The 16,435-nt window shown below is 37.1% G+C and overlaps 2 protein-coding genes across 3 annotated transcripts; one reads left to right on the top strand and one right to left on the bottom strand.

The window, feature by feature from the left end:
- Nucleotides 1-6,489: 6,489 nt before the first annotated feature.
- LOC101308663 (pentatricopeptide repeat-containing protein At5g46100-like) lies at nucleotides 6,490-10,146 on the bottom strand. Its single transcript, XM_004296408.1, has 3 exons — nucleotides 8,681-10,146; nucleotides 6,901-6,982; nucleotides 6,490-6,552 (listed from the first exon to the last, which is right to left on the bottom strand). Exon 1 carries the CDS (start codon nucleotides 10,144-10,146, stop codon nucleotides 8,713-8,715), a length of 1,434 nt encoding a protein of 477 aa, XP_004296456.1. The 3' UTR covers nucleotides 6,490-6,552; nucleotides 6,901-6,982; nucleotides 8,681-8,712.
- A 2,079-nt stretch (nucleotides 10,147-12,225) lies between these two features.
- Nucleotides 12,226-15,914, top strand: LOC101308166 (BTB/POZ domain-containing protein At3g05675-like). Of its 2 annotated transcripts, XM_004296406.1 has the most exons (3): nucleotides 12,226-12,549; nucleotides 13,465-13,489; nucleotides 14,330-15,914. In XM_004296406.1, the coding sequence occupies exon 3, from the start codon at nucleotides 14,383-14,385 to the stop codon at nucleotides 15,676-15,678; it is 1,296 nt and encodes a 431-aa protein (XP_004296454.1). In that variant the 5' UTR covers nucleotides 12,226-12,549; nucleotides 13,465-13,489; nucleotides 14,330-14,382; the 3' UTR covers nucleotides 15,679-15,914. The 2 variants fall into 2 exon arrangements, with proteins under 2 accessions (XP_004296454.1, XP_004296455.1); XM_004296407.1 differs by lacking the exon at nucleotides 13,465-13,489.
- The last annotated feature ends 521 nt before the right edge of the window (nucleotides 15,915-16,435 follow it).

Genomic DNA, 16,435 nt, shown 5'->3' with positions numbered 1-16,435 from the left:
ATACTTATCTTTGATTATGAAGCCTGCATCAAATACTTGTTCAGGAAAATGTTTAAGGTTGAGGCGTGTAAACACTGCCCTTATGAGTAGATTTCGCCCCTCAGAGACAATGTCTCGGTGTAATAGGTTTATGGCGTCTACCCTCCAGGGTACAACAACCGTTGATCCTCGTAAGCGTACACTCGCAATACTCGGATCCTAGAACCGCTTGATAACTTTCTTTGGCACTTGAAAGATGAATAAGAGAGCATATGATCAAGTAGAATGAGAAGACCAATGAGAAGAATATTTTAATGATAATGTACAACTGTTATATATGTATATGTCATGGACATGAAGATAGGGATATATATATATAGCTCAACAAGAAAGATTGGTTACAAGTCATAATACTGAGCATTAATTAATCATAACTTTAGTCTTTGTAACGGACAAGAAAGAGTTAATATGTGTTACAATTGTAACAGACATATTTATGGAATGAATGTTATGTTGGAAATCAAAGCACCAATTAATTGACTACAATTAACCTCAATAAATAATTTTTATATTTTGAAATAGGGTGCGGCTATTGGCACCCCACCAAATACTTTGTTCACCCCACATTTCAATTTTAAACTAAATATTCCAATACTAACCCCATAATCAAGAATTTTTGTGAAAATATAATATTAAACTAAAATCTATAAAATCCAAAACAACAGCAATTCTTTACATCTTTACGTCGAAAAAAAAAAAAAACAATTCTCTACATCTTTCAAATCATATTTGAGAATTACTTCAATCTTCAACATGGTGGTTATACATGTGGTGTGATTGTTCGTTGTTAATTTTATTTTATTTATGGCTTCAAAAAATATATATATATATATATTCATAATCGTAAAGATGGAAATCAAGAAAGAGATCGAGGAGAACATATACAGGATGTAGTTTGAGAAGAACGGAGGTCTGCGTCAAATATATTGATGAGATGTTTGTATATATTTTAGATTTTATTAGATTGAGGAAAATAAAAGAAAGAAAATAAAAACCAAATTTTCTCAAAATTGTAAGGGCATAATTGGAACATTAAAGATAAAAAATAAGACGTGGGGTGAACTGAGCATTTAGTGGGGTAGAAATAGCCGCACCCTTTGAAATATCACATCAAAAATTCCAATACAATTAATGTCAAGTAAAAATCGAAATAACTGTATACGTAGACAGAATCATACGTCTTGTCGACACACATAAAAGAAATGCTAAGAATAAAACTTCATTGTACGTTTTTTAAATTTTTTTAAAAATACAACAGACAGTCGTATCATTTATAAATCCGTAGAATCGAAACTTAACATATACTTTACGAAATGAGTAGCATCAAATAACATATCAAGCTTGCGGAAATATGTAGTATTAGACATTTCCTTTTCTAGTAATTCATTGTAGTCCGATCCCTATTGTAAACGTTGATAAAATGATAATTGCGTACGTCGAAATGCCGTTTGCGTCAACGATGAAAAGAGGTTCAAACGATTCTCAATCAAAAGTATGGAAAGACATATGCAGAGACGTATGCACTACTAACTTATCTGAATTGGAGGTTAAATGAGAAAACAACATTGCCATAGAGTCAAGGATGTATGCAGCAACCAGAAAGTGATCGAGGATATATAATCTGTCAAATTGTCAATGGCACATGAAGTTTATTGAATTTCAAAACCCTACATTCATTCATGTTGGTCAGTAATATCTGCCCAGATCTTAGCACTTAAAAGGGAACATGGTAACCAGATTTTCTAAAAGGATTAGGATCTAAAGGTAGTGAGTTATGGGACATGCATATATATTATCATGATTTGAGAGTAGTGCATGTAACTGTTAAAGTGGAGAACTAGTGTCCCAGGCAGCACACTGGTGAAGATAGCAATGAATCGAATGACATGACAAAGTACTGTGCCCTTTTTCTTCTTTCTCTTTTTATGTTTGGATGAATTGGCTTATGTGCCTCAAATCTCTATGTTTCTTTACAATGAAAATGACAATCAAGAATGATATTACCAGCCAATGTGTTACAAATGATGATACTTGTTCACCTTGGCTGTTTCCATCAATCAGACAGAAACTCTTGGTTACAAGAATATTAGTTCTGCCGGATCGGTCGCTCAAGACCTTAACCAAGAATATTACTGTTGACTTCAGAAAAGCAGCCTTCTATATGAGTATATGACTGGTGAATAGTTTCAGATGGCTGCAGCGCCATTTAACCTGTCGATTTCCATGAGCATCATGTCTGTTCATTCTATCAGATGCTTTGTATTTATTGGTAGTATTGTGACTATTGTCTATGTGACATATATAGTTTCATTATGTCTCATATTTTGAGAGATATTTGAAGAGAAACTACAAAGATAAACAGTTTCAATTATTGAATTCTATATGTAAATGTTAGGGGTGAAGATGATTGCAATTTTCATTTGTTTTTGTTGTGAGGACTCTATAGTTAAAAACTGACTGATACTGAAGTTTGCTTCAAAATGGAATTTGCACTTTTCCAGAAAGCAAAAACATTTAGAAAATTGAAAGTTTTCTAGGATATTCCTACTTTAGCTCCATCATTCATCCTTTTCATTATACAAACTTAGGTCCTATATATATACATATCCAAAGGAATGCATTGTACAAGCACAGTGGGGGGCTTAGAATCATTCATTATAGGACATGCAAATAGGAATCAAACACGGCAAATGGTATGTTGTCTAATTCCAACCCTCTATCAGTTCATGTACCATGTTGGACCATGCCCCTATATATACTTTTCCAGACCCTTTCGAGATCAAGTTGCAATTGCAGATTTAAGTACCATCCATTTTATGCTCATAGTGTCTCCTATTATTAGCCAAACCCACTACCACTTCTGGTCCACCAAAGCCCTCTTTTCTGGCAGTAAAGTTCTAGACTTCTAGTAGTCATTCCTCATTATAGAGATTCTTTGGAAATATGGGCATGAAGAAATCAAAGATATGACAAGCAGAAAGATAGAAATGCCATATATTCTTAGCTAGATTTTTCAGTGGCAGTCCAAAGGATTCTTTAGCAATTTTGTTTTTTGGTAGGATACTTGGAATGAAGGTATAAAGGGTTTGTGATTACAAGGTGGAAAGTGCACACAGAAATTCCACTATCACCAACTGGCTTTGCCCTTTTGGCTTTTGCTGCCTGTCCTTTTGCTCCATTCAAACAAGCCATGAATATATGTATCAAGTGATACAAGACTTTGGACTTTCTCTGCCTAATTCAAAGGTCAAAGTGATTGTGTTCTTGGCTAAGATTTTGATATCTATATTTGACTTAGTGGTCGTAACTGGTTAGTATCATTGGATTCATTAAATCATGAATGGTTCTTGTAATGTAAATGTTATACATAGATAGACTGCTTAGAATCTCAAAGTGACAGATATCTTTCTTTTTAAGAGTGATTTAAATCCAACATGCAATGTCCCAACATTCACAGATGAGCCAAGTTAGATGGTTTCTTAAATCTAAACATGTATGATTTTCTAAACATGTTTCTAACAACTCTTTTGAAGTGAAGGGTCATGCAGTTTTGTAGTCGAAGCCTCAATGCCTCATGATATTCTATCCATATCCTATATGTCAAGCCCTCATTCATGCATTTTTGAATGTTCAAAATGCATGATCCATCCAATTCAAGCAGGATGCACTAAGCAACTCTAGAATTAGCTAGTACCTGCCCTTTCTAACCTCAATCCCCTCTCACCCTCTCTATCACTGTCTGATTTAACATCATCGACCACCTGCTTCTCTTTTACATTAATTTGTAATGGTCGCAGAAGCCAGATGCACATTTGAGCTAGCTACCCTCATGTCTGCTATATGTCTAGTAGGTAAAGTGCCATCGTAATTTGCCACTCTAAACTTCAACCTAAAATCCTAGACAGGTATTTCTCTGCAAACCATAACCAGTCGGCTTCTCACAAGCAAGCACTATGAATTTGAGAGTCAACAAAGGGAGATCTGCTTAAGATTTTCACCTACAGCATCAGAGTCACACAGTTAACATTGTCAATGCCATCAGACTCAACAAATTTATGTTTTCTGTCATTCTAATTAGCCGGCATAGTAATAGACAAGAAAAGTTCATGATCTCAATCATTTTGGCTGGGTTACTAAGCAGTTCCTGGCAACACTGCATCTCGCAAGTTACAGATGCACCTCCATTATTAACATGTGAAATGATATTTCAATTCATAACATAAACTGGAGTGAAATAAACGAATTCAGTTAACAGACCAACAGTCTGTGTGGCGAATCATGGAACTGGATTTTAAAATCCTCCACCAACTCGATCTGTTAGACCGACCACTCTCCCCTGTCACTCAGAAGTGAGGATAGACCATGGAGTGATTCATCAGAAAAGAACTAGCTACTGATGAAGCTCAGGTTGGCTAACTACGCAACTCAAGGTCGTCTGGAACAATTTTAAAGAAGTGTTCCAACATTTTGAGCAACCAGATGCATCCAGAGCAGCAAAGTATATGTACAGAATTGATTCAAGGCAACAGTAGTAGATGTAGTCTATTTCCCAATTTTCCTGCCCCTGGAATTTAGGAACCTATGTTTCAGCAATTGATCTTGTATTCCTATTTTTGATCCCTATTTCCATCAGCTCAATCTTTTTTAATTAATCAGAGCACTGCATACTGTTCTTGCTTCACTCTTTATATGTCTTCGAGATGATCGCACCCGTAATTTATATATGCTCTCGTCTCCGCTTCTATTTTTTGACCTGTCTTTTGGTTACTATTTACACCTGAGATCTCCTCAACTTCAAGAGGTCTGTTAGACATGACTTGGCCAAAAAGGATTTATGATATGCCGTTTACGAAAATACAAATTACTAGTGGTACGTTGTCCAGACAAATCCTAGAATAGGAAATTTCAAAACTATCTCTCTACAACAGATAGACTCAAGATACTCGCTAGACCATGAAATTTCCAAGTAATGAACATTAAGCTCTAACTTGAACGAACAAATGAAATCTACTCATTAATTGGGAATGACATAAAGAACGTACATAGTATCATTAGTTATGGTTGACGCTCTTCTTGTTGATTCATAAATTTAACAGGGGCAGAATGTATATCTGATAAAGATATAAATTGCGTTTCTACTTCAGTTTTTCATTTCTAGAGGGGAATTGAAGCAAAACATTAAACAATGTGTTTGGTTTATTAAAGGCATGGATGAATTTTAGCTCGGTAGAAACAAAATGGTTTTCCTAAGGATTCTTTCAAATACAAGTAGAGAACAAAGAAACAAGAAAGATTGTTAACCGATGCCTTCTGCCAATAATTAATCAAGTAGACAGATAAAGGAGGGATGGGCTAGGGAAGAAAACATGCAAAATAGATACTTTATCAAGATGCAACAAACAGTGCAACTTGGCTGTAGAGCTAAACATCTTCAAGTATCACAGAAACATGTGATCAGATAGGATTAGAAGTACTATTCCTTGGTGTGTCTTACCAATGTATGCATCAATATCCATTATTCGATGAATCTCCTTTCCATTTAAAGCAGTAACTAAAGTGCACTATATTGGAATAAAGACCAAGGCAGACGTCTCAATTTCTATTGTGAAGTTCCCATGAATAGCATTCTGCAATTTTTCACTCAACAATCTTGTTGGTATCCTGTGAAGAAGTCGCTTGTACATGTTGAGTTCAGGTACCTACAGTTAAAGAAGCTATAATGGTATAACTATTCAATTTCAGTATTGGACTATATAATATCATCAAACAATCAAACACAAAACCTTCACCACTCCAGACCTGATGGAATTATATCACCAACCTCACAAGTTTCATTGCAAGAACAAGTTACATTTCAGCTGAAAAAAAAAAAAGGTGAGACAATACATATCAGATGTTTCCTCAATTCAGGCAGTCAAGAACTTCATGATCAAGAACCATACAATCAATACTCAATACAGTCATTCCTAGTGAAAAAGGAGGAAGGAGAAGTGAGACTCAATTTCAGAACTATGCAAAGACTAATCGGCAGATTCCATAGAGTATGAGAATTTGACTGATTTAAAAGTGAGATAACCAGATTTTTGGAACTTGCCATATACAAATTATTTAGTATTCTTGAAAGGTTTTCTATAAGTAGGTCCATCCGAATATTACACTTGTAAGTATCTTCAGTACCGAAAATAGCAAACAAATAAAACAGATACGGAAAAGAGGTCCAAAGTTCTACGGGTGAAATGAACAAACCAAGATCTATGAATTGTGTTTGACTTAAAATATAGTAAGACAAACAACAGTTAACTTACTCCGCAGGTCGTTATACCAACCGTGTCGCTATTTGATAAAAAGAACTTGAAATTGTGTCGTACCAATAAAGTGCCTAGTCTAAGGAGGACTGGCAGTTAGAACTTTTAGCCAAAGCTCTAGAGCCATCGTTTACATCAATCAACGACACTACTGCACTTGATAATAGCCCAGCTTGAACTTTTCCCTGATGTTGAAAAGTACTCGGTCCTGCTTCACATTTACAGAAGTTAACAAAAAAATTAACCATATGACCAGAAAAAACTTCCGGCCACTTGAAAAAGCTAATATGACTATTATTTTTACTCTAACAAAAGTGCATAAAAGTTCCCATCAATGTTGTAAGATCATGGAACGTCAATTGCTATCAATTTCTTAAGCCTTACAGTCAAAAACCGGGTTGTGATGGAAATTAAGTGAGGACAAGCCTCTAAACACCTACAATCACAACATCACCTATATTGAGTGAAAGTAATATGGCAAATAGGGCAGCATGTCTCCTTAAACAATGGCCCAGCAAATAAAATAACTACACTGTTATAAAAAAGATAACAGTACCTGGGATTCATCTGAGTATTTCTCTAACAGTTGATTTGACTTCTTGGTGATTTGAATGACACCGGACAACATTAGCCAAAACCTGAAATAAGGGAACATAATCAGTTACCATCCAAATAAAGAACTAGCTAAACTACATATACATTGAAGGCAAATGCAGTGATTCCAGTTAGTACATCATTTGTTCCCAGGATCACGCAAGCTCACCCAATCCTTTTTCAAAATTACGTAGAAACTGCTTCCAGACTCGTTTGGCATCCTTCATTCCTAGCTTTTGGGCCAATTTTAGAAGTTCAACAAGATCCTATTTAGCATATATTCTTAAATTAGTCATTAATACATGCACTCAGCTTTGACCATGTTTAGAATACTGCATTTCCTTTCTAGAATTAAACTCTGGAAACCATATATATGAAAGCTGATTTCTGCAGTACACTACTTGCAACTTGATAAATTATTGCTTTGCAATTGCTATACAAGAGTAATTTCAGCAACTTTCTAGAATTAAACACTGGAAACAAGCTAATTCTGCAGTACACTGCTTGATAATTAATTGCTTTGGAATTGCTATACTAGAGTTCTTTCAGCAACCCTATAGAATTGAGATTAATAAATTTTGTGGGATGGCACAAAGAAGATGGTACTTTAAATGCGAAAACGCAATAAATTCATCAACTGCGATTTTCTAGTGAGACCCTAATGCAAGATAGGAGTGAGTTTCATCTACATTATAAAAGAAAAGTCAGCACTTATGTTTTCAATTTTTCATTGTAATGCTTACCTATTGCAAAACGAATATGCAAGGGTCTGAAACTAACCAATTGAATTCAAAGACAGAACAATCCGGCAAATTGAACTTTTATTATATTAGCTTTTCAAATGATATGCACCAACTCAATATGAAATATCACAAGTGAAGTACTTGAACGTGATGCTAAACTTGAAACAAGCTGGGTGTTATTGATCTGACCCGAAGGTTGCTTCTCATAGCTGATCCTATGTAATACATCTGCATTTGATTTGCATGATTGCTATATGCAACTAAATGTGCTCATCACACTGATTCTATTGTGCCAGATTCAGAACTAGGAAGAGATTTGTTCAGTGTTCATTTTCCATCACAACATGAAATTGAAAACCAACACCAGCAATTAAACAACACATTATTGTTGTAATCATTTATTTTTAATCAAAGCTCATTTTTACAATCATGATAATCATAATTAAAGAGAAACCCATCAAAGGAAAATCACAAATTCAAGAACTTCAAAAAAAAAAAAAAAAAAAAATCAGAATGTTCATACCTTTTGGGAGAAAAGATGACCGAGTCCGATGAAATGTTGTTGTAGCAAAAAATAACAATCGGTGTGTGGATGAGGGTTTAATTTAAACCTAACGAGTCATGGCATGCGGGTTCTGGGTCGGATTTCAACCTGATTTCCATGAATTTCTTGCAAAATGTCTAGTGTATTGATTTAAGACTAACTTTTCAGATCTACTTCTCCTTAATCAGGGTATGCAAACAACTAAACAATAAGAAATTGGTCCAGACTATCAGAACATCTCCAGGAACTAAAAGTAGATGAAGTTTTTATGAATCCACAGAAATCAAACAATGAAAAGAGGATGTCATCTCAACAGAACTTCTAAATCCAGTATGAAAAATCACCAAGGACATCAATTCTCGTAACTTTTTAGTGCAAGTGCTATATTTTGGTCTCACTAATATATAATTTGTGATGACAAACAAAGCAATGTCAGGTAAGGGATACAAGTGTACCTGAGCAATTAAGAGCTCATAATTCATCCAACTTATTCATCAGCTAATTTGCTCATCAGCTCAGCCTGCAACAACTCAGCAGGTTCACGCACCTTGGTGCGATCCCAGAACCCTTCAACCACAGCATTCCATATTCCATAATCTGGAATGCATCCAGCAAGCACCATCTCATCAACAATTCGATAAGCTTTGTGCAGGTCACCTTTCTTACAAATGCATTTCACTAGAGTATCAAAAGTTTCTGCATCATTTGTGAAACCCCTGGTGCGCATGCTAAGATACAACTGAAAGGCTCGAGTTAGGTTGCCGCTATTACACAAGCCTTGGACTACTGCATTATGGATCCTGACATGAAGGCTCCAGGTTAATCTGTTTGGTGAAATCCCACTGAGGACCATCTCATCAAGAAAGTTTGCAGCTTCCTGGAACTTGGAAACATTGCAGAAGCCAGTAATTATTTTCCCATACTGCCCTGCATCTGGTTTCAAGCCCTGCAGCTTCATCTTGTCCAGAATCTCCAAAGCCTCTCGAAGTTTCCCTTCTTCACAGAGTCCATGAAGCAAAGTACTATAAGTGACTATGTTGGGCAAAAGACGTTTACTAACCATCAAGTCTAAGAGTTCCATTGCTTCTGAAGAACGTCCACCCTTGCAAAACCCATCCATCAAAGAGCTATAAGTAAACACATTTGGGCTGATACCTTTGCAGTTCATGTCTTCAAACAATTGCACAGCCTCATCCAATTTGTTAGATTGGCACAAACCCCGTATCAAGCAAGTATATGTAACAACAGACGGTGAACAACCTTTTGTTCCCATCTCATGGAATAGCTCCTTTGCTTCACCAATCTTCCCCAACTTGCACAGTCCATTAATCAAAGTACCATATGTATATGGATCAGGGGTGCAGCCATGATCTGGCATCTCATGAAATATCTGAAGAGCTGCATCCATGGAACTGCTGTTCTTACAAAGCGCTTTAATCAAAATATTAAGTGAAACAACACTAGCTGGAATGCCGGTTTTCCTCATATACTTGTAGAATCTGAAAGCAACCTTCAACTGGTTTTCTTCAACAAGAATCCCAAATATGGTAATGTAAGACTTTTCAGTCGGTTTGCAATGATAATCCTCCATCTTGTCAAACACCCTGATAGAATCCAGTGGCCTATGAACTCGAGTGTACCCTCTACAAACAGACAAGAATATATCTTCTGTAATGCTGCACTTCTCCTCCCTCATCCTGTCAAGCAGCGCCTCGGCAGACCTGAACTGGTTTGCAGAGACTAATCTAGATATCATGAGGCCAAAGGTGTCGTGATCATGCCGAAAGCCATTGGTGTACTCAGCTGTTGCGGAATCAAATATGATCAGCGCTTTTTGGAGGTCCTTCTCTGATTTTATCAGCTGCCCGACTTGTGAACAAGTGATCTGTTTGGACCATTTAAACAGGGTCTTACTCCCCATTGTTCTTTCTCACTATTACTCAACTCATCAAACAAAACCAACATTGCACATGACAACATTTGGTGTAGTTGCTATTTCTTCTGTGGGGCATTTCATCAAACACCTTCTGTGCATTAAAGTGGGAGTACAATTCAGAGAGGAGAAGAGACTATCTTACTCTGTAGATTTCTACTGCCAATCATCAAGTTGTAGCCCCGAAACAGGGTGGGTTCCCGTCGTCGGTGACGGTGTGGGAATACCGGAGGCTTTTGACGGCATCAGTGAGAATAGTCAGTGTGAGAGGAATATATCAGACATATTTATGACAAAATGTCACAGTGCGTTGCAAAACACCAACAAGGACAACTCCCACAATGAGTGTTATTTAGAGGAGCTATACTTATTTTAACACCCCTTTATTACATTATAAATCAATAATTTGTCGACGTCTAGCGTCTTTGGTCTAGTAGTATGGTCTCTATTTTTTAAGTGAAAGATTATGAATTTGACAAGTATTCAAGATGTTTATAGTTATGCATCCATCTAATGAGTAACATGACTTCTAGGTAGTAACAAAAAGTATAGTTAGGATTGAGAATTTTTTATTTACACATCACAGCTTGCTAGATACATATCCTAATAAAAGAAATAAGGGTTAGAGTTTGCTCTGTAAAAACAAGAGGAAGCTTTGGAAATAGAGTGGTGCGTCTGGCTTGTCCGACGGCACCCCCGCATCGGCATTGGCTTCTCGCCTCATTACTGTAGGGTCAGTGCGGCCGGATGGGCTGTGTTGGTATTGTGGAGTTGGCAGGGCCTTCCGGCCAGATTCGTGATAGAGGATACAAACTGCGGCTTTGCTCAATGTGAAGGCGCTACATCTCAAGGAAGAAGGTGGCTAGGATCTGGCTGTGGCGTGGCGTGAGATCCCTGAAGTCTTGAATCGATGTCTTGTTGCGAGGTTATGGTTGGCGGCGTCTTCAGGTTTAACCAGATCGACAACGAGTATGCGTTCTCACAGATCGGCGTCGGTTTTGTCTCTAGGACTGATCTAAGGCTTTGCAGTAGGACTCGGTGGTGGTCAGGAAGCATAAAGGGGCTATGACGGCTCAAACCTTGCATCGATGCTAGGGGTGAAACAGAGGTGACGATGCGGTTGTTGTTTTGAGCCGGGTGGAGCAGGTTTGGGCCTCCAATAGTACAGGTTGGTGGGGCTGGGGCGGTGGTGTGGTTTTGGGCCAAGCTTGGTCCTTTGTTGGTTTATGTTTTTTGGTTAGGGTTTGTTTAGGTTTTTTATTAGGTCTAAGTCCCTCCTCTTTTGGGCGAGGGTTTGGGTGTCGTGTTCTGGTCAGTGTGCTACTTCAGTGGCGTTATTCATGGGGACTATCGGCTTTAATATCGATGCGGTCTGGGTGGCAACATGAGAGAGGATTACTTTTGCACGTGGTCTGGTGGTATTTGGACATGGTGTTAAAGAAGGAGAATTAGCTCATTTTAGTGTTAGCGACAATGTTGTATCGTTACTTTCAAGACTATGTAACTCTTTTTTAGCATGAAAAATTAGGTTAGAGGTTGGGTCCACTTGGCTCATGGATGTTGTTGTTGGCAATAGATCCGTAATAACAGTCATTCTATTATACTGTAATTTTATTCCGTTATCAATAAATTTATTTCTTCTAAAAAAAAAAATCTATTAAGTATAAACTAATAAAACTATCAAAGAAATCTCCACCATTTCATAACTGATTTATTTCAACACCCACTCCTCGGCTATGCATGGTACCCATCAAATTACATGACAGCCTAAAATGAAAATTAATAAACTTAACCAAAAAGGAAACTATCATTCTTGTCAATCATAGCAAGTAGAGAACAGTTTTTTTTTTTTTTTTTGAGAGAAGTAGAGAACAGTTGGGAGGTAGCAAATGTGTTCTCATTTAGTCTAATTAGTCAAATAAAGTTTACATCAAAATACAGAAGGAATGAGTAATTTATTTATGTAGACAATCACATATAATAATATTTATATAATATTTCTGCTTTACTAGTGTTTATTTCGTTTGTCCTTTTACTTTTTATAGGGGATAAACATAGTGACTCGGTGGGTTAGAGAAGACAGAAGAAAGAAAGAAAGAAAGAAAGAAAGAAACGGAACAGAGAGAGAGGAGAGGGAAAGAAAGAAAGAAAGAGAAGGAAAGAAGAAGATGAGGTCAAAGGGAAAAGTAGCTGGAGAAGAGGAACCAGGGTCCTTTTTGCGAGTGTGTGAGAGTGATTCAAGTCTAGAGTTTTTGTGTATTGCGAGTTTAAGGAAGATTTGAGGGTTGTGATATCTTTGTTTTGGGTTTTACCTTTAGTAGTACCAGAGGTTGAGTTTTTGTTGGTGAGTCTTTTGGCCTTTTTGGGTGTTGGTTCTGTTCAAGACTTGAGGTGAGTGGCTTGTATTTGTTTTCATTGCTGTTATTGTTTTGCCGATTTTCTGTACTCTTATCAAAGAGCAAGGTTTGGTGAGCTCTCATTTCTTTTTTGTGAAATTATGAGCTCGTGTTTTTAATCGAGTTTGTTCTTGGAAGACTGATGTCTTCTTGAGGGTTTATGCAATTATGTGTGTGAGAGGGGTGAAAGTTTCTGGGTGTTATAAGTTACCTAAATTTACAGTATTTGCGATTAATTATATTGGGTGTCAAATGTGGCTGCTCAAGTTAGCAAGAACCATTTTGGTGTGTTGATTTGTGTCCTAATTTTGGCGTCTTTGTGGTGGTGAGAGTTCTTTTGACTTCCGATTTGTGGAATTTGAATGTCTATGTGTGTTATGTTTCAGTGTGTTCTTGAGTGCTTGATTTCCCGTTTTTTGCGGTGGGAGCATGAAAACTATATATTATTTGGAATCCTCTAGTCAGCTAGAGATGGCGCTGACAATGTGCACATTACTAATATGACTTGACCATGAATCGTGGCACGAGGGGATGTGGTAGCCTGGTTTTTATTGAACCGGTTTTGCAGTGGCAATTCTCATATGTATTTAGTTAACGGGTTTGCAGTGGCTTGCCCATATGATATATAGTGACTGGAATTGAGGTGGAGTTTTGTTGTGTTATTCTTGGCCTTGCGGTGGCATCCCAAGTTCTGTTATGAGATTGCAGTGGTAGCTTTTTGATTTTTAATTTGATGTTTGTGCTCAAATCAGTGGGTTGAACATGATTATTACAGTTGAATTCTTGTCATGTCATAGTTCTGTTGGTTTTCAACGCTTTGTTGATTGGTGATTCCTTGATTTCCTTACTCTTGTTTTTGTCACTCACTGAGCTTAGTTTTGCTCATCCCTCAATTGATTTGTGTTTGCAGATTTCTTGGTTGGCTCTGTTGACAGGTGTGGGTCGGATACCTTGGTGGAGTTGTGTTTATTTATTTTTTTTAATTCTTGGCAGAAATTGTAATTGATACTTTCATTTTTTTTTTCAATTGGAATTTGAGCAGTTTACAGTGCTTCGGTTTTGTTATTTGGGGTTGGGATTTGACAAATGGTATCAGAGCAATGGTTCTTCGGACAATTGTTATTTGATGCTCTATTTAGTTGTGATATTAGTCTTGTATTGTGTTAGTTTTTAATTACCATGTTCAATAATTTCATGTTGGGAGGCCAAATTGTTTATTGTTATGAAATTTGTGTTGGCTAGCACTATGCTTCGTTTTTTGTTCTGGTAGTATGATAAGTTTTAAATCTGGTTTGAAGAGCTGTTGATTTTTTGGTTAGTATTGATTGTGATTTGGTAATGCTTCTCTGCATTTCATTATATAAGTATACAGTATGGTTTCCAAGCACAGTAGCAGAACTTGGTTTCTTTATTTATGCTATCATTGCTTAATTAATAAGTCCTGAAAAGTATAGATATAGTTTGTAATGTGTATTCTGTAATATGATTTCTAAGGTTTTTGCAGATGATTTCTAATATTCTACATTATTAAAGAAGAAGATTATGGTCGGTTCTATGACTTCTAATTTCATACTAGTGTAGATGTATGGAACTACATGGATCAGCTATTGTTGCTGCAAAACAGTGTTGAAAATTTTCCTTATTAACATATTTCATGTTGTTTTGAGATTAGATTCTCATGCAAACATACCTGAGCTTTGAATGGATAATTTGTTTGTATTTCTTTTCGAATTTATGTGGATTGACCGACTGTTTATGTCAAATCTAATTTTCAGTTGACAAAAGTGGGCTCTTTCAATAGCTTAAAGCATGAACCTTGTTGCCGCACATGGACAAAGCTTTAAAAAGCAAGGCTTGCATACTTGGTGATCAGAATACCAGTGACGTAGTCATCTGCTTGAAGGATAGAGAAGGACGATACCAACAGTTTTACTCCCACTCATCTGTTCTCATAAAAAGGAGCAAGTACTTTGCTAAACGGTTGTCTAATCCAAACCCTAGTAATTCCATCTATGTTCATTGCTCTGAGGTCAACTTTGATCACCACGTCAACCTGTTGAGGCTGCTCTATCTTCCAACAGAGTTAATTGTAGACGCATTGGATTCTGTTAAGTCGGCTGTTGGTATTCTTCAGTCAGCAGTGAACTTCAAGTGCGACGAGATTGTGTACTGCTGCATCCAGTACTTGGAGGCTGTGCCTTGGGAGAACAAAGAAGAAGAACACATATTAAGAGCAGTATCAAAGTTGGGTCCGGTAGCTATGCCCATAATAGCTAGGATCCAACCTGTTGATTTAGCTGCCACCAAAACTGTTTTCATCTCAGCAATTCGTATTGCGACATCCATTGTTGGCCCATGTCCTCCATTCGGCAATGAGCTTAAAACTTCTGCTCAAGAGCAAGTCGAGTACATGTTAGGAGAAGATGAGGATACACCATTGGTCAAAGCTGACGATGACGTCAGATCTGTGGCAAGATTGGGTCTGTCGCATATTTGTTCAACATTTGAAAAAGAATTGTCGTCCTTGCTTTTGGAGCCAGACCTTGCATCTGAGACAGCAGATGAGAAAATAATGCATAGTTTATCTGATCTCGAGTGGATGTGTAGCATACTTGGCAAGATGGATTTGATGAAAGATTTTGTTTCCAACTGGGCCGAAAGCTCCAATAATGTTTTAGGAGTGATGGAGGACAAGAAACTTGATTCGTTTATGTGGGGCTTGAAGATTAAGCTCATAGAAGTCACTGCTAAAGTCTTGGAATCAGTTGGCTATGGTAGCGTGATTCTTCCGGCTCCAATTCGCTTGACATTACTGAAGTCATGGCTCCCTTATATTAGGAAGATGAAGCCGCTCTTGGATGCAAAGAGCAGTGAGGACACTAGTTTTCCATACAAGATGAACGAAGACTTGTGCCAGACCATTGAAGGAGCCATTGTCACCTTAGTACTGGCGTTACCGTCAAATGATCAAGCCGACATTCTAGCGGACTGGATGAGAGCCGAGCAGGTCCGTTATCCGGACTTGAGCGAGGCTTTCGAGGTCTGGTGTTTCAGAACAAAGTCTGCAAAGAGAAGATTAGTTGAGGCATTGGGTGGGACTGGTAATGCCACACCTACCCTTTGATAGTTTTTGCTCTCATATGTTGTAGAATTGTTTAATTGAAGGTCATTATCAAACTGGTAATGATTCCATTGCATTTTTGTATCTTTATCAAACTGGAATTTCATCTATGTATCTTTATTTTATTTTTTTGTATAGATGTAGGAGATATTTTCATTTTAGCATTATATGTAATTGCATCTTTATATAAACCTTCTATTTGGAAAAGAATAATACATCGAAGCATACCAAACACCAAACATATTGAAGTCTTATTTTCTACTGAAAGCTCAGTGGTTTAGGATTTGTTCCCTATAATTGTCAAGAATCCTTTCCCTTTTCTATGTTTTCTCTATTTGTTTCCTATATATAGACGACCCAAGCTTTGTATTAGTCAGTCAATTATTCTATAGATTTCAATGGAATCCCAAAGAAATATGAGCAAAAATAATCTGCCATGAAGCCACAAAATGATCTGCCTCCAAGTCCTTCCTCAAGTTTCTTACAATACAAGTGGAAAAGTTCATCTAAGACCGATCTTTTCTCCAAAATGCTCTTTGATGAGACCCTCCAAGGTGACTCTCAAGATGCGAATTGACATTTGAGACGGTGTAATCTAGCATACACGAGGTAAGGTTTTCAATGTCTCTGTAAGCTAAATGAATCTAGTTTATTCTCTTCGCTAACTACTCCCTACTCCATGCAGAAAGCAACAAAACAAAGATATCTTGTTTTTACATCAAGCAACATATCAATTATGTAAGAGAAAATTCTCCAAACT

The sequence above is a fragment of the Fragaria vesca genome, linkage group LG4, assembly GCF_000184155.1.
Source record: "Fragaria vesca subsp. vesca linkage group LG4, FraVesHawaii_1.0, whole genome shotgun sequence".
Classification (NCBI taxonomy): Eukaryota; Viridiplantae; Streptophyta; class Magnoliopsida; order Rosales; family Rosaceae; genus Fragaria; species Fragaria vesca.
This window is presented reverse-complemented; position numbering and strand designations above follow the sequence as displayed.